The 16,920-nt window shown below is 44.9% G+C and overlaps 2 protein-coding genes across 5 annotated transcripts in view; both read left to right on the plus strand.

Annotated features, from left to right (window-relative positions):
- Positions 1 to 2,711, plus strand: part of KDM7A (lysine demethylase 7A) — an 89,279-nt gene extending 86,568 nt beyond the window's left edge. For all 3 annotated transcript variants that reach the window (XR_003530803.1, XR_003530804.1, XR_003530805.1), the window contains one exon: positions 1,720 to 2,711. The gene's annotated coding sequence lies outside the window, so the exon portion shown is untranslated. The remainder of the gene's footprint in view (positions 1 to 1,719) is intronic.
- The window catches only part of LOC113956318 (cystine/glutamate transporter-like), a 15,551-nt gene continuing 352 nt past the window's right edge, over positions 1,722 to 16,920 (plus strand). The window contains exons 1-12 of one of the 2 annotated variants that reach the window (XM_027662727.1): positions 1,722 to 1,824; positions 3,744 to 4,005; positions 5,979 to 6,105; positions 6,873 to 6,988; positions 7,680 to 7,805; positions 10,221 to 10,320; positions 10,401 to 10,445; positions 10,626 to 10,749; positions 11,036 to 11,139; positions 13,064 to 13,160; positions 13,961 to 14,110; positions 16,408 to 16,582. In XM_027662727.1, the coding sequence (XP_027518528.1) occupies positions 3,813 to 4,005; positions 5,979 to 6,105; positions 6,873 to 6,988; positions 7,680 to 7,805; positions 10,221 to 10,320; positions 10,401 to 10,445; positions 10,626 to 10,749; positions 11,036 to 11,139; positions 13,064 to 13,160; positions 13,961 to 14,110; positions 16,408 to 16,582 (1,357 nt within the window). In that variant the 5' untranslated portion in view covers positions 1,722 to 1,824; positions 3,744 to 3,812. Of the gene's footprint in view, positions 1,902 to 3,743; positions 4,006 to 5,978; positions 6,106 to 6,872; positions 6,989 to 7,679; positions 7,806 to 10,220; positions 10,321 to 10,400; positions 10,446 to 10,625; positions 10,750 to 11,035; positions 11,140 to 13,063; positions 13,161 to 13,960; positions 14,111 to 16,407; positions 16,583 to 16,920 lie in introns of both variants that reach the window. The other variant, XM_027662737.1, reaches the window with a different exon arrangement.

Consider the following 16,920-nt stretch of genomic DNA (forward strand, 5'->3'; position numbering starts at 1 on the left):
GACCTGAGCCAAGAGCCATTTTGCAGTCAAGGCAAAAAAAAAAATCATTAAGGCAGCTATGTTAAGAAATAGTAGTCTTTTGGTAGACAACTCACAAGACTATATTTGTGAAACTTTGTGGAAAGAGAAGCTAATGGAAATTATTTTTACATTTACACCTAAGGCAATTGCATGGATTTATTACTACATCTGGGGCTGTGAGCCTGAGTCTGATTTATTAACTACTGTCCCTTTCAGTTTCTTATCCAGGGTGGCAAACCAGCTGTAGAAAGCTGAAAAGAAGTAGAGCTGCATGTCTTGTCCTTTCAGCATGTTTCTTGTGTTCATATTGGTCTGTAAACAAACATCTCTCAGGTCTCCTAAATAGATTTTCTGATTGAGTTCCCAGAACAGACCACCACCAGCCTCATTAAATCTTATTTATGCTACTTTCATGCATGAATAAAAAAGCTTCCATTCACTGCTGATTTTATTTAGTTAGATCCTGTGCCTTGTGGTGGACATTGAATTGGAGTGACATTTTTGGCACACAAAAAAAAATAAAAACAGTGGGACTGTGAGGAATTGCTTGACGCCTGCATCTTTTGCAGTGTGAAAAGGAAGGGGTTAACCTGTTCTTGGCTGTGTGGTATTGATTGAGGCCCACACAAAGAAAACAGCTGTAAACAGTTAGGAGTATTCCTTAGTAGCTGGGGTGTTTTTTGGGGGGATAGGTCATTGAAGTGGAATTCTGGAGGTACAGTCTGTTTCTCAGGGATGCCACCCACTTCCTGTGTGATAAGAGGAGGAAGGTCACTGGTTGCTCTAGGTCTCAGCTCCCCAGCTGAGAATGATGCTGTCTCCCTCCTCTGCTTTTTCCAACTTGCTTGTTTATCTCACTAGCTTTTCAGCAGAGTAACATCTACTCTGCCTCTGTACTGACCACAGTGGGTCCTACTCTCAGCTGGGGCTTCTAGACAAATAACAGACATGATTTTCTCTTTATGCCTGTCTTCTCCATCTCCGTCCATGCTGCGGTGCCTGTGAGGTAAGATTAACAGCTAAAAAAACCAAACCAACAATAAAGTCAGTATAAATGAAGAACAAGGGAGTAAAGATCCAGTATGTGTGATAAGTTGTGAAATAGGTTTGAGCAAGGTTTTTCTCCAGCCCTGCTGACTGATGATCTGTCTCATGCAAAGGTACCCCATATTGGGACAAGAATGATTTGAACCTGTATTTTAAGTCAAAGGGGTGAACAAAAAGCAGCTTTGCCTGTTTCCTTTGTGCCAAGCACATTGTGAATATTCTTAAGCATTGCCACAAGGATTAACATCTCTGCATTTTAATGTGCCTGGTGTTGGACTGTAGCTGGAAAGCAGAGCAGGCAGGAATGGTCTCTCCAGGCGATAGGCTCTGCTAGGTGACTCTTTCTATTACTTTTTATATTATTTTTCCTTTTACCTCTTTTTTCCTCCTCCTTCAACAGCTCCTGGAACAAATCCTGATAGATTTCATGTTTCTCAGATTTACTGGATTGGACTGTTTTATCTCCAAATACTTTTACATGGCAGCGGTATTAAAAAAAAAAAAAACAAACACAAAAAAACCCAAAACAAAAAACTCACGAGGACAGAAGTACGGAATTTGATGTTTACTTTGGATCATTAACCTGGTCAGTAAATTTGATTTGATCTCTCCTTTTTTTGTTCCTCCCCTTCTCTCTCTGTGTAATTTCAGAACCTGCAAAGAGACGCTGCCTTTTGCTGCTTCGGGATCCCAGCAAGAAATGGGAGTCTGATGGATTGTAAATGCACCTGCTTGGTTTAAAGCCCAGCCAAACAGATAAGTGCTCTTTTAATTATCTCAGAACAGTGTTTTAGGCACAGCTGTGCACAGCATCTCTCTTCAGTTTCAATTCGGTGAGCCTCTGTGTTTCACCCCTGCAGATGAATGCTGTGTGGTTCTCATTTCAGCTGAGAAATACCAGATGATATTGGTATTTCTCGTTAAGATAATTAATTGGTGTCTGAGAGAACTGCAGCTGAGGGGTTGGGAAGCTCCCAAGGGTCTTTCCCTGCTCCTCCAGAGCCACTGTCTCCAGCAGCCCTGTGAGGTTTTGGGACTCTGAGGAGCAGCTCTGTGGGACCAGACGAGGCTGATGTGACCCATCTGAGCCTTAAGGAGTCCTCCGAGACTCATTAGGGGTTTAATAACTAAACTTGGCTGGTTTGATTGGGAAGATGCGTGTGCAGGCTTGGCATGATCTCAGAGAAATCAGCTCATGCTGCTGGCAGGAGAGAGGGCTTTCTGCATGTGCTAGACATATGTCTGCAGAGAAAGTGATAACCCCCACTTCCTCCTGCCGGTCTCCAGGTGGGAAAATAGCTGGGGATGGGGGAGAAAAGCCTTTGGTTATACTGAGTTTACACAGGGCATGCAAATAAGTATCGTGGGTAACAAGATTTGTCCCCCTCAAAGTTAAGGTAGAAAATACAGACTATCAAGAAAGCACTTTCTGGCTGCTTAAATCTGCTTCTATAGGTGACCAATATCTCCTCACAGACACACCACTGCAATTATTAAATAATTCAATAAGTCCATAAAATAGAGTCTAATGTACGGTGTAACTTTGCAATAGTATACAGACATGTAGCTGGGGCAAATATATATATATACATATATAATTTATATATATTTCCAATTTACTGCATTAGAATAATGAAAAAAAACCCACACTGAAGCTGAGTGTCTGAGTATTGGTGGGGATGTGTGGGGATTATCTACTCCATGCTTGCCTTGCCTGCTTGACTGGGGATAATTAGCAGTGTGAAGTATCTACCTTGCTGTTACAAAAACTACAGACAGGTTTGCTGCAGCAAATTGGACTGCAGTAACTGATCTGAATTTGCCTTACCTACCTGAGCAAAAGGTGAGTTTCTTGGTGAAGGTGGCAGCCTAGGACTGAGAGACAGGGGACAGACAAGGCAGGGAAGTAGGAGGTTGCTGCATTGGGAGCAAACTAGATCTGGTTCAACTCATGTGATCCCTGAAGTCTCTGAAGTTCCCTCTTTTCTAGGAAAAGCTTCACTGCTCCTGTTACCAAGAAAGTTTTTATATTAATGGAAGAAATGACATGTCTGATAGTAATGACTATGCTCTGTTTTGCAATTGTAAACAGTACTTATTTCTGACTCTTCAATACTTTGAGAGCAAAAAGGCTTGACACCATACTAAGAAACACTGATAAAATGAAACTAGTGAGAAAAAACAAGGCTTGTTTATTCAGGAAGGGTGGATAGAAAGCAAAAAAGGTTAAATCATCTGTGCACACCAACTAATGCAGCCTAATGTTTTTTAACCTCAGAGATCCTCAAGGTCTTAATTGTTAGGTTTGCAACTTTAAATCTGTTTTTTGCCAGCAAGCTGAAATCAATGTACCCCCAAAGTAGGTTCCATTAAATTAACCCTAACCTGACCAGTTCCAGTCTGGGTATCAAAGTCAAATTTGCAAATCATGTCCTGAAATGTGGCATGCAACATGTAATGCTCTGTGCTGCTTGACAGAAGAGGAAGAAAACACTTAAAGTGCCTCTTGGGAGCTGTACTGATGTGAGAGATGATACCAGTTGTGTTCTGTGCACCTGTGTTTGTTTGGTGCATCCTGCATTTGAGGAGAACAGATTCAACAGATCTTGACAGGTTTCTGAAAAAAAATCTTGTCCAGAAAAGAAGATCCTCGAATCCCTAACTCCTTGTCTTACAGGTGAGCCTTGAGGACACCTGGGAGACTGTAGCTTCTGAATGCATGACCTTCCTCTGTGATTAGAAGAATGGGGAAGGACAAGAAAGAAGAGGCCATCTTTCTGAGGCAAAAGATAACTTTGCTGAGGGCTTTCTCGCTCCTCATCGGCAGCATGGTTGGCAGTGGCATCTTTATCTCCCCAAAAGGAGTACTGAAAAACACTGGCACTGTGGGTTTCTCCCTGGTTGTCTGGTTTGCCTGTGGGCTTCTCTCAATGTTTGGTGAGTGGTGAGCTTTGTCAGCCTTTGCTTAAGTACCTGGGAGGTGAGGAGAGCCTGCACGTTTTCATGTATAAAAAGTTGGAAGATGAACAAACTCAAAATACTTGGTTCCTACTGCAAGAGAAACAAAGGTTTAACAAGCCAAGGGGGGGTTGTTAGTTCAAATGATTCCCCTGGGGTGACTGACAAAATTCCAGCACCTACCATCTGTGAATATAAATTCACGTTTGAGTCCAGGGCAGAGGAGTGACGGTGACTGCAGATGGAGTCTCAGCCTGGAGGACAAGGAGGGGACTCCTTCTATAAGGTGGAAGGGAGATGTAGGCACCTAAAATGGAATGGAAAGGCTGTGCTGTGCTTCTCATAGACACTGTGAAAAGGGCAAGAAGGGACAGTCTCAATATGCCAAGTGGGATCCCCTTTCTGTTGGAGAGAATAGCAAAGCCCTAGAGCAGAGTGCCTGGGGAACTGCAGAGTATCCAGCAGCTGGGGGTGGGTGTCTGGGTGTCTGTCAGAAGTGGTGTGGGTATGTCTGATGCTGCTGTGGAGCAGGAGATGGAGCAGATCAGTTCAGCTCCGCTTTCTGTGCATTACCCTTGGCTTCTTTTCTGGCATTTAATACTAGTCTTTTCTCACAAGGGGTTGTCTTTTTGATGACAGTTTCATTTTAGTTCTTCTGAAATAATACAATTCATAAAGTTAAAATGGATAAAACACATGGCTTTTAGTTTCTTTCATTAACTGCATAAAATCACCATCTCAGAAACTCTCTAAAGGTGCTATTAGGACAACTGCAAGATCTCAGCCCAAGAGAGAAATCTGATGCTTATTACAGTGGGCGACTTTAACATTCTTCTTCTGTTGTAACTTAGAAAAAAGAAACAAGAAAGGGGAAATACTCCATGTGAAAAAAGCACTTTGACACCATGACATGTACATGCAAGTTTAGAAATCGAGACATTCAATTGTTAATATGACAACAAGAGTGATTCTTGCTCTTAGTGTATGTGTACCAATATTTCACATTGCAGCTTATGTGTGGTTGTTTGGTGATTGATGCACTTTTGCCTGAAGAAAATCTTATGATATAATGTGAGCATGGTGTTTCTTTTAACCAAGCAGAGCAGTAAATGATAATGTGTGTGCTAATCATGTAGCCCAAGTTCTGCACTTGTAAAGGTTTCTCTCTCCCCTGCATCCCTTGATAGACTCTACTGAAAGGGCCTTGGGAGCATCTTTATGAAGCTACCGTATTTTGTAGCTGAATTTGTTGGTTTTTTTCTTCCCTTTTATCAGCTTGATGACCTCCCCTGGTCATTTCTCTGACACCTTTTTGCAGTGTGTTAAAAAGGCTGGCTTGCTTTCTTTTATGATTTTTTTTCTTTCATGATTTTTTTTTTCAAGTGGGGTATTGCAAGTCCCATTGCATGAGTTCAGCAGAGCACTTAAATGCATGCTTAGAGCATGTAAAGGGACCCACTGGAAAAAATGAGACGAGCTGTCTGCCTACATTCTTCGCTTTGAACAGGGATTCTGCACAGATTTCCTAACAGAGAGGCAGGAAAAATTGAGGTTGCCACCATCGGCATGACCTGAATATAGCATGATTGCCACAGGACTTAAAGGCATGACCATATCACCACCAGGTTCCTCTGCTCTCTCCTTCCATGGCCACCTGAGCTGGCTGAAGAAGTGGACAGCACAGCTAGAGATGCTCTTACTTCACAGGGTCACATCCAACAGTGCTCAGTTCTACTGCAAGTAGAGTCACGCTCAATGAAGAGAAGTGTTTTAGGATTTCTTTTGATGAGCAAATCCAACATAGGCAGGGCTTAAGATTTGTAAGATTTGTGCTTCTTCCTCTAATTTACTACTAACTTAAAATGTATTCATTCAATCCCTGAAAAGTCACACAGAAAAGGGAAAATCAATGGGATGATTTACTCGGGACACTTTTACCTGAACTTTTCCAGGTGCCTTGTGTTATGCAGAGCTTGGAACAAGAATCACCAAGTCTGGAGGACATTATATCTACATTTTGGAGACACTAGGGCCTCTGCCAAGCTTCTTATTCCTGTGGGCAGAGTTTTTTGCTATCAGGTAAGAGATTTTGTTTGTTTGCCTTTTCGTGGATACAGTGACAATTTAGAAACAAAAAAGTTATAATGCCAGATAACAGTCCAGGCAGTTTGTAAAGGAAAGAGTAGAAACAAGTCGAACAATTTTTAAAGATTTTTCAGTGATAAAAAGAAGAAGGCATAATGAGTAAACAGTTACACACATTCAATATGTTTTGTGCTTGAAGAATAATATCTCTCTTCTCCCCTGGCAGCTGGTTTCCCCCAAGAGCCATGGTATTTTTCAGAGACTGACAATAGATGCCAGATTTATTTCAGATCTTCTGTTTTCATTGTGAAACTTTTTTGGTTTCTCCAGATTCAGAAAGTGGAGACAACTTTCTGGCTTAGCCCCAAGTGAAATAATTTAGAACATTGCAAATGGCTTCTTTTTTTAAGAGTAAAAAGGAAGTCCTCACTTCTCAATAACCTGTGTTCTTCATGTAAGCTGAGATGAAGCAGGACATATGAACCACACCACATTGCTCAGTATGATTAATCTCAACTTTTGCTTTCAAGTTGGGAATTAATCTTTTTGCAGCATGTGGTTTTTAACCCATTTACTGAGGGTTAAAAAAAACTATGAAAGAGACTCTGGGAACTCACCATCTGCATGAGTGAGCAAGATTAAGCCAGGTGGGGAAACTTGCACCCCTTCCAAGTTTTGTGCAGTTTTACCTCATGCCATTTTTCGGCTGTCCTCAGACCAGTCTGTGCTCAGTTCCCTCCCCCACTCTGACCCCTCTTCAGGCCTGCCAACAGTGCTGTGGTCGCCTTGGCATTTGGACGGTACATGCTGGAGCCATTCTTTGCCCCCTGTGCAGCCCCTGTCCCTGCAGTGAAGCTTGTGTCTCTCATGGGGTACTGTAAGTACTAACATTTATGGGACTGTCTGTTCTGGAGCCTCTCTGTCCCAGACCAGGGGCACTTAAGGTGCCTCTGAATATCCTCTGAAATAATGGTGGGATCTGGCTCCTGTCTTACCTCCTCGGCTACACAAAACTTTCTGATTCAAGGTGGTTGATGGTTTTGGGTCACTGTATTCTCCAAGAAGAGGAATGGGCCTCCCTGTTGAGCAGCTGGAGCCCTAAGTCAGGGAGATTTTGCCAGGTATGGGAGCAGAAACTCTTCATGTATAGCCGTGCAAATGCCACCTGGATAGAGGGTGTAAGGCTCAAGATTTTGGACTCCTTGCCTGGTGCATCCAACCTGTGACACTGTCCTGCCTGCTGTGGATTGCTGTGTGCTGGCACAGGCAACGCTGTGCAGTGCATCTACTGAGATGTCCCGGCGCTCTTGCACCTTTCCCTCAGACAGGTGTGGATCACCTGGCAGGAACCAGGCTCCTGGTCTCTTTTACGAGCATAATGCAGCTTACCCTTCAAATGCTGTACACTGGGCTACACTTGTGATGTTTTCTGACATCTCTCACCCTGAGCATCCTGCATAAAGATGCAGTCTTGTCCCTGGCATCCCTAGAGCAGGGAGTGCGTTTGTAATTTTTCCTGTGTGTGTCAAACATGGGCTACAGCTGTAGCAGTGTGGTCTTCTCTCCAGACATGGTCCTCACCCTCAATTCCTGGAGTGTCACCTGGAGTGCCCGGCTGCAGACGGCTCTCTCCATTGTTAAACTCCTGGCTCTTGCACTCATCATCGTGCCAGGGATGATGCTGCTGGCCCAGGGTAGGTGTTGCTGCTGCATGGCTGAGGGAGGGTGCTTGATGTGCCCGCCTGTCACAGCTTTTATCAATCCCAAGTGACAAGCGTGGTGTTCATTTAGCTGACAGGAGCTTTCTCTGTCTGTGTGCTGGATGTGAATTATCTGGGAGATCATCTGAGACCAGTGTAGTTGTCACTAAGCTACATCATAGCACTGGGCTGATGCACCTGGCTACGTGGTGCTTTCTCCAAAACTGAGTGGGCCTTAGTGCCTTAGGCTGTGTGATCCTACCTGGGGTCATACAGGCACCTTGCTCTGCAGATGGTCTTTCTTTGGAGTCAGACTTGCCTGTTCCCAGCATGGCTCAAAATCTTTCCAAAGCACAAATTTGATGGACATTAAGGGTGTGTGACAGCATCCCATGGTGACCTGAGCCAGGCAGAGCTGTGCAATGAGTTACCAGCCCTCAGCTGAACCCTGGTCATGGCATCTCTAACCTTTCTGTGGCTTATGCTAATGTTTTTTTTCTCCAAATCCAGATGGGCAGTCATTAAGGGAACTTACAATGGAATCCTGCAGGCTTGCATGCTCACATTCAGACTGGGGGCTAAAAAACCCTACTAGTAGTATCTTCTGGGAATGATACAAGAGTATTGGCTTTCATCCAAGCCTCAGTTTATAGAAAAACCCGAGTCATTCCCACTCAAGGGAGGAAGCTTGCTCCTTGCTCCCTCCCTTCATGCTATTACCTTCCTCTGCAGAGAAAACACCACAGGCAGTGGGCTCTATGTTCATGTTTCTTTCTGATGTCTGGAGTTGGCTCCTTTGAACATGTAAAGATTGACCCCCCGCCTCCCCCTTCCCGGGCTGGCAGCGCTTCTGAACTGAAGGACTGCCCTGCAGCTAGAAATCCCAAGCCATTATGGTTAGGAATGCCTTCAAACAACAATCTGGAGTCCTGGCATCGGTCCTCCAGTGGGGAGGATAAGTGCTGGTGACATCTGGAGGGAGAATTCACTAAGAGACCCCAGTATGACAGGTTGTATTTAATGTGACTCACGAGGGACAATGCATTGCAGACAATAAATCTGTTTTATGCACCATGACTTATCAGCCATCATTTTAGAACATAAAAAGTGTACCCCAACAGGCCCACTCTTACATTTTGGGTTAGTTTTTTTCAAATCTATTTTCACTTTGACTTCATTTCTTTTGTGCTTAAAAATCAGTTTTGTCCTTTTAAACCAGTTTGCCTCATTCCCCTGCTTTGTTCTGCCTTTTTTTTTTGTTGTTGCACTTTTGTCTTTTCCTCTGCCATTATCTTCTCTTTGGCTCAGGTTTATTTTAGAGACTTGCTAGGCCAGCATTTCAAACCAAAATGTCCAAATTTCATCTCTGAACTTCTTGCAGAAGCACCTCCATAGAAGAGGCCTAACTTTCTCCAAATGCTCCATGCCATTTCATCCCTTTCCTCGTGAAGTCCAACTAGACAAGCTTCACGCCTCTTACTTTTAAAGAGATTTTAATATGGGAAACTGAATATAGCTGTAAAACCATACCTTCGGCCAGCCAGATTTTAAAATGTTGAAAATGCAACTATTTTTAACTATGTTTGAATGAGAGGCCATTAGACATTTCTCTAAGTTTTTTTTTTTTTTTTGAATTAGAGAAAATCCTGACTTTGGGGGTTTTTTTGTTATGTTTTGTTTTGTTATTTCAAGCACAGAACTTGTAGGAAAATTGGGGGAGTTGGAAAAACAGGTTTTCTATCTGAGCCACCTCTACTTTTTAAATCTATTAGTTTTTCCATCTGTGTCCTTCTCATGTGGGCAAGCAGGGGTGGTGGGCAGGGAACCTGCCTGGACAGGGGGCCAGACTGGCAGTCCCTGCTCCTGTTCCCTCCTCCGCCTGAGTTCCCATGCTCTGGCCAGTGCAGGGCTGGGGTCAGTGCTCCGGCAGCAGGAACAGGAGGGAGCACAGTGAGAACCGAGTTTGCTGCCTCACTGGCTGCACCACATCAAAGAGGAGTGTGTGTCCAGCTCCTTAGGGGGCTGGAGAGGGAAAATGGGGGTCAACCCAGAAAATTAATTTTGGGCCTGGAGGAAGGACAGAGCTACGTGATCGTCTCCTCTCCACGGTCTCCTTTTCCCATAGCAGGCTCTGTTGGAAACAACCATCTGTCACTGTTGCCCTTCCTGAAATGTCTCCTGTAGCTGGACAAGGGATAGATTTTTTTTCTGTCACTGTGGGGAAGTAAATGTGTCAGCAACAGCACTGCAAATTAAAGCAATGAAAGAAATCTGAATATCTGGCTCCAAGGAAGTCACAAACAATACTCCCAGGTCTGCATGAGAGGTACAGGGGATGTTATCCCACAGGGAAGGAAGCCTCTCTGTGACATTTCCCTACTCCATGTCTGTTGTTTATCTCCTCTGCAGGCCACACTGAAAACTTCCAGGATGCTTTTGACAGAGAGTCACTGGTTTTGGATACTCTCCCCCTGGCTTTTTACGCAGGCATGTTCGCATATTCAGGCTGGTAGGTGGAATGGGGGCGCTTCACGAGCAGCAGACAGGTGCCCTCAGCATGATCCAGACTGACTCCCTGTTTCTTCCCAGGTTTCAGGCCAGCTTTGTGCGCGAAGAGTTGGTCAGACCTGAACGGTAAGGCTGGGAAGAAGTCAGGTTACCAGCTTCTGGGGTATCATGCTTTCCCAAATGCAGCATGGGAGGAATTAGTTTGTGGGCTCACCTAACCAGTGCCAGCGACAGTCTGCAGTAATACTGTGCATAACAAGGGATAGCAGCTTGTTCTTTGTGTGTCTGTCTTCCTCTTTCTTGTAGAAATATCCCCCTGGCTGTCATCATCTCCGTGATCACGGTAATTGTGGGGTACATGCTCACCAACGTTTCCTATTACACAGTCCTGGGAACACAAGATGTTCTGGCTTCTCCTGCTGTGGCTGTGGTGAGTTTTTCCCCTATTCTTATCTCTTCAGCGTGGTCAGCTTATGCTGTGATCGTGGCAAGACTTTCAGAGGTAGTTTTCCTATAAAGTATTTTGTTGCTTTGTAATTTCTCCGGATTACTGGACAACAGTAACTTCTTCTAGTCTTGTCTAAAAGATAAGGAAAAATAGCCTGCAGATGACAGTAGAAAAAGCGAGATTTAGGAGTAGAGTTTTCTCTCTTTTGAACCTGATGTCTCCTAGAGATCACCACATGTTCCTAAAGTCAGGCTTGCTCTTCCTCCAGAGCTTTGTGCAGCGAGCCTTCAAAAGCCTGATCTCTGTGGTCCCTGTCCTTGTCGCACTGTCCTGCTTTGGAACCATGAATGGAGGAATCTTCACATTTTCAAGGTCACATCCCTACAGATTTATTATTCCTTTGGCTTACTGAATCAGAGGGAAGCACCAACAACCTGTGCAACTCTCCATACATATAATGGCATTTTAGATGCTTCTGTGGGAAAAATAAGGCTTTGACTCTCACGTTGTCAACTGCATGACGGTCCCTATTGGCTAAGATTCTATTCTTTCTATTTGTGGCCAGGCCTGGACTTTGCTGGCTAGGTCTGATCACAAACAAAGATTTTTATCTTCTCCCCCCACCCTTCAGTTTAAATCCCCAGTTTAAAGTGAAATGTCAAGGTTTCTGTTGAACTAGAAGCTTTGTTGACATTGGCAGCCGCTTGGTGAGACCTGGCCCTTCTTTCACTGGGTTCACCCAGCTGAACTTCTGCAGGGCACAGGGTCCCTCTGTTGTGAGGATCTCTGGCCAAAGGCAAACTCTCCCTTGAGGACTTTGAGGTCAGTGAAATGTTATTGGGATGGGCTATTCCTAAAACAATAGTTGATGTTCAAAAAGTCTTGTTGTAGCAATAAGAAACACTTTGTTCCATGGAAAAATTAACTTTCCAGCTTCACTGTCTACCACACTCTGTGTCCTTATTGGAGCCTTGAGGTTGGAGAGGAGGACAGAGCTCACAGAGAAGTAAGTTGTACTGGTCCTGAGGAGCTGAGAGAACTCTCTGGAGCAGGTTCTGTTTCATAACTTTGATTGCAAAAGGAAAAATCAGTTGAAATGAAAGAAATGTTTCATAACATGAAAGATAATGAGGTATTTGATCCATTAGCCTGAAGTCCTGTATTAAATACAGGTGTGGAGAATCCTCCCTGTTAGTTCCTCTAGATAGTGGTTTTTGAGGATGAGAAGTCTCCAGACAGCGGAAAGGTTCTTTGTGTCCCCTATTGCCTTTCTCTCCCCCATCCTGGCATCATTAACATAATCACTGCAGAAAGTCCATATAAACATCGATGGGGCCTCCCTGGCTGCCTGCCAGCCACACCCCTGCAAAGCCACAGAGACAGCAATAAAACCAGTTGTACACTCATGCCCCAGCTGCTTTGGGCCCTGCTCCAGCCCAGCTGATGCTCTGGCATGGTTTGCTTGTGGATATTAAATTTATAAAATTGGATGCAATTGCCTTCTCCCTGCTAATTGCCCTTTCATGAGTCAAAGGAGGCATGGAGGCAAGGAGCTCTATGCTCTCATTTTGTAGCTGGTCTTGTGTGTAGCTGGCCTCTTGGCAGTATGACAAAATATATATTTTCCAACAGCTGACCTGAGGATTGAAAATCCTCTATTATTTGAGGAAATTGCACTTCATTTTTTTTATATACATTTTATATACATAAATATAGGCGTCAAGAGCGACAATCCCCTTTCATAAACTCGACAGCTTCTCTTATAAAGGACTGGAAATTGTGATCCCTCCACTTCCTTTACACTGAAAAGACTAACCCCTTTTCTGATGGTAAGAGACTTTCTTGCTCCTGTTTCCAGCCTGAACTCATTCATGGTCAATTTGGACTTGTGCAAAGGTCTCTGCTAATGAGCCACCCAAGGGGACACTTCCAGCGGTCCTGATGGTGGCTGTGCTCTGTGTTGAACTAACTGGTTGTGGGAGAGCTATGGGAACTTAACACTGGGTTTTTCTTCCAAATGCCCCCGAAGTGGAGCTCTGAGCAACCTGGTCTAGTGGAAGGTGTCCCTGCCCATGACAAGGGGGTTGAAACTAGATGATTTTTAAGGTCTTTTCCAGCTCAGACCATTCTGTGATTCTCTGAAAGTGCAGCTAAAGGCAGAACTGTGGCCTTGACTAGGAGACCTGGGCTGGGTTAGCGAGTGTGTGCCTTGTGGCCTCAGGTTGGTTCAGTGACTGATCTCGTTTCTAGTCTAGATGTAGGATGCTAATGCATAGGGCTCCCTGTCTTTTCCTAGGACTCTGTTTGTGGCTTCCAGGGAAGGACAGTGGCCTCCTCTCTTCTCCATGATCCACATTCGAAGGCATACACCCCTTCCTGCTGTCATGTTAATGGTAAGGAGATCTGGCTATGTGAACATGCTCTGTTCTTGCATTCTTGGCTTTCCTGCAAAGACTGGACAAGCTGAGGAGTTTTAAAGATTGTTGAGACATTAATTCAGCCTCTGAAAAATAAAAAAGGCATGATACAGGAAATGGCTTACATCCCCTTGAGCCAGCAGTGCCATCAGTATACAAATACACTACTTTAAGTCCCTGCCTTATAACCTTAGCACCTTTTTAAAAAGTGATCTCCCTACCACCTACCATGGTTACTGCTTGTTATTGTCCTGTGAAAGCACCAATAAGCTTTGGCTTTTTGGAAAATGAAAATTCCCAGGTGCGGTGGAAATGCTGGGAATGAACATTTGCAGAGATGGTTTCCTTTTTGGTTTGTTTGTTTGTTTGTTTTTTTATGGCAATGGTCCAGCTACATCCTAACTGCTGCAGTGCCTCTTAGTCAGCTTGGCTGACCTGCTGAAAACTTAGCAAGTGTCTTTGTAGGTAACCTGTGTACTGGCAGGCCTTTGGATCTTGCTTGTTTTAATTACCCTGCCTTGGACATAAGGCATCAAAGATCTTGCTGATCTTGAAAGGATTGCTCCTTTCTGTAGCACAACAGAAGACTGTGTTTAGGCCTTTTGCCTTCAGTCTGTGACACTGTTTGTAAAGCTCTCTGACCTCTGAAATGTTGGGCCTGTGAAGTAGCTGCCTGGGGCTGCAGGGGGGCTTCAGGAGGTGACCCATATTACCCTTTCTAGTCTGAGGACCATAACAAGGCTTTAATGACTGTGTTTCATCTTCACACTGCTCAGTTCCCTTTGGTCACTGCCATGGTGTGTGTTGGAGATATCTACCATCTAATGAACTTCTTCAGCTTTTCCCGATGGCTCTTCATAGGATTAGCCACCCTGGGGCTCATTGTCCATCGCCACCGTCACCCGGAGCTGCACAGCCCATTCAAGGTAATGCACATGGCAGGCTGGAATGTGAAGGCTTGTCAAGTCTCTCTTTTGTTTGCTGGTAATTAGAGCATTACATGGTCATAGTTGCATTTAGGCTCTAAGGGATCTCAATCCCTGATGCTCAGTAAAGGCATGTGGAGAGCTCCTGAAATTGGTTGATGTACCCAAACAGCCTGATGTGATAAATCCTACAAAGCTGGTTCTATGTGGTGTCACTAGCTGCATCTGTTAGAAGAACACTTGCTCCAGGGGACAAAGTTTCAGGCTGGGAACTGGGAGATGTACAGAAAGCAGTTCCCACACTCATCTCTTGTGGGCTACAAGGAGGGACCCTCGCCTGGATTTTATTTCAGTGGTAGGTAATTCTCAACTCTAGCTGAGAAGCAGGAGAGTATCAGGCTTGGGGTAAAAAGAGTGGCCAGAGGGGTCCTGAGAGCAAACCTGACTCAAGGGGAAGCATCTGCTGGCATAGAAATACTGTCTAGTATAAAGCAGTGGTCCCTCTGGTGGCTCTTCTTAAGCTGCTGGGTGCTGGGATCTTCCTCATGTCAGCTGGAGCAGCTTTCTTGCGCTTGGGGCACCTTTCCCACTGCTGGATAATGTGTAGAAGGCACTTGGCCAGGGTGGTGCTTGAGGCAGGCACAGTTTGTTCCTGTCTCTGGTGACGCCTGCATGGTGCCTCCAGCCAGGCCTGGGGAGGAGAAGAGACTTCAAAGGCCACTGGCAGTGGGCAGCTGGTCAGCAAGAACCTTTGGGGACAGAAACACTTCCTGTGGCTCCCAGGGCTCCTCCTTGAGCTATGTGTATCCTGATGGAAAGTTTGGGGTAATTTTTCTTCTTGCTCTTTGCTGTCAGTGTGTTTGAAGCTTCCTAGTTTGTTGTCTGGCTACACTCATGCATGCCTCCAGAACCAGACTTTAAGTAAGTTTTTGCTTTTTCTTTCAAACCAAGCTTCTCAGGGGAGGTTTATTAGTGGGTGGCACTGCTGATTTCAGTTGCTGAGATTTTGCCCTGTTTGGTTTAGACAGAGATTCAGAATTTTAACAGCTCCTAAACGCTGGTTAAGCAAGGGAGGGAAATACTGGCCTTTTGGTCAGTCGGGTTGTTTTCCGCCCCTCCTCTCCCCAGTTTTACAAGCACTTGAAGCCCCCAGCTCAGTCCTCTGCAAGAAGAAGAGCTGCGCGCAGGTGGCGCGGGCACATGCTGCGCTCTAGTGGCCGGACTCAGGCCGGCTCCTGCCGCGGGCCTAAGGAGAACGAAACGGGACACACGTGCGACTGTGCTGGTATTTATTCTCCCTATAGCATTTTGAGTTGAAAATGGTGAGAAAACACCGGTAAGAGGAAGTGGAAATTCTCTCACTCGCCTCTCAAGCAGATGAGCAGCATGAGTGTGTACCCCCGTAGGAGAGGCTGGCAGGGGATGCTCCAGCTGGAAAGACAGCAGGAGCACATAAGTTTGAGGGCTGGATGTCTGCAATATCTAGAGCAACTGATCTCTTCCAGCTTGGCATGGTGAGCATCCCAAATAGGATCTTTATTACTGGAAGAGAGATTGTCACCCTTGATGAGAACAGCAGCTCCTTCACTCCATCACCTATGGCAAGGAGTTACTTGCCTGAGTTTGGATCCAGAGATGGAGAGGGTGTTTCACAGTTTTCTTATTTATTGCAGTCTTCTGATTTACTCTCTAAATAACCCAGATGAAATGGCTTATTCAGCAGGGTATGGATAAAGTGCTGACTGCTGCTTTCGTCTTTCATCAGGGTGTTGCTGAAGCTCATGTTCTTGGTAGAGGTACCATAGAGAGAGGGAGTCTCGCTTATTCTGTTTTAGTCACTATAAGTCTTAGGCAAGCTGAAGGCACGTCAAAACAAGTAGTGAGTTTTATAACTAAAGAACAGTTTGATTCAAAGTGTCACTTCTGTCCTTGGCTTCAGATTTTCCACCAGCAGTTGCCCTAGGTGACAAGTAGGTATGTGTGCATGCACAGGAGCAGGGCATTCAGAGAGCAATGGTGCATAGGTGACTTCTCTGCTTGCTTGGTTTCCAGTTGTGAGGTTTATATTTTCATGCACATGAATATAGGAGGCATGCACCTCACAGGGCACACTGATCTCTGAATCTGATACAGTTGTTTGCAATCTGATTGTACAGAAGTACAGTGCAGGACAGATACATGCTTCTTCTCATCTTCTTTAGATGGAGAAGTATGTACAATGTATGCTGGCATGTATGGAGTCTGATTTGGTACAGCCATCAGTTTTGCCTGACAGTCTTCTGTACTCTTTTTCCCAGGTTCCCCTGTTTGTTCCTGTCTCTTTTACCATCATCTGCCTCTTCACAGTGGCTATGTCTTTCTACTCAGACCCTGTGAGCATTAGCATCGGATGCACCGCGGTTTTAAGTGGTTTTCCAGTCTACTATGTCCTAATTCATAGGCAGATGTCAGACCGTTGCCGTAACCTGTTTTGTAAGTACGCGTTTGAGTATTGTGGACCTAAACACACTCAGGATGCTGGTTTGTTCCCAGGGCTCATCTCTAATGCAGATTGCTCCATAACCAACAGACCTAAATCATGACCCCTGGCACCCCTTAAGCAGCTTTCCCAAGGCACAGCCTCCACAGCCAAATTTGTTTTAACAAAGACAGGGCTGAGGTCTGCCAACACGGGGAACTGAGAAGGTCGCTTTCACCCCCCAGCCCTGGTTCCTACTAAACTTTATTGTACCTTTGAGATCACCAGCTCTGGATCAAATTTGTCTGAGACTGAGCACCAAGACCAAAAATTAGGATGGAGACACTGACAG

The sequence above is a fragment of the Corapipo altera genome, unplaced genomic scaffold (genome assembly GCF_003945725.1).
Source record: "Corapipo altera isolate COAL_440 unplaced genomic scaffold, ASM394572v1 1, whole genome shotgun sequence".
NCBI classification, from domain to species: Eukaryota; Metazoa; Chordata; class Aves; order Passeriformes; family Pipridae; genus Corapipo; species Corapipo altera.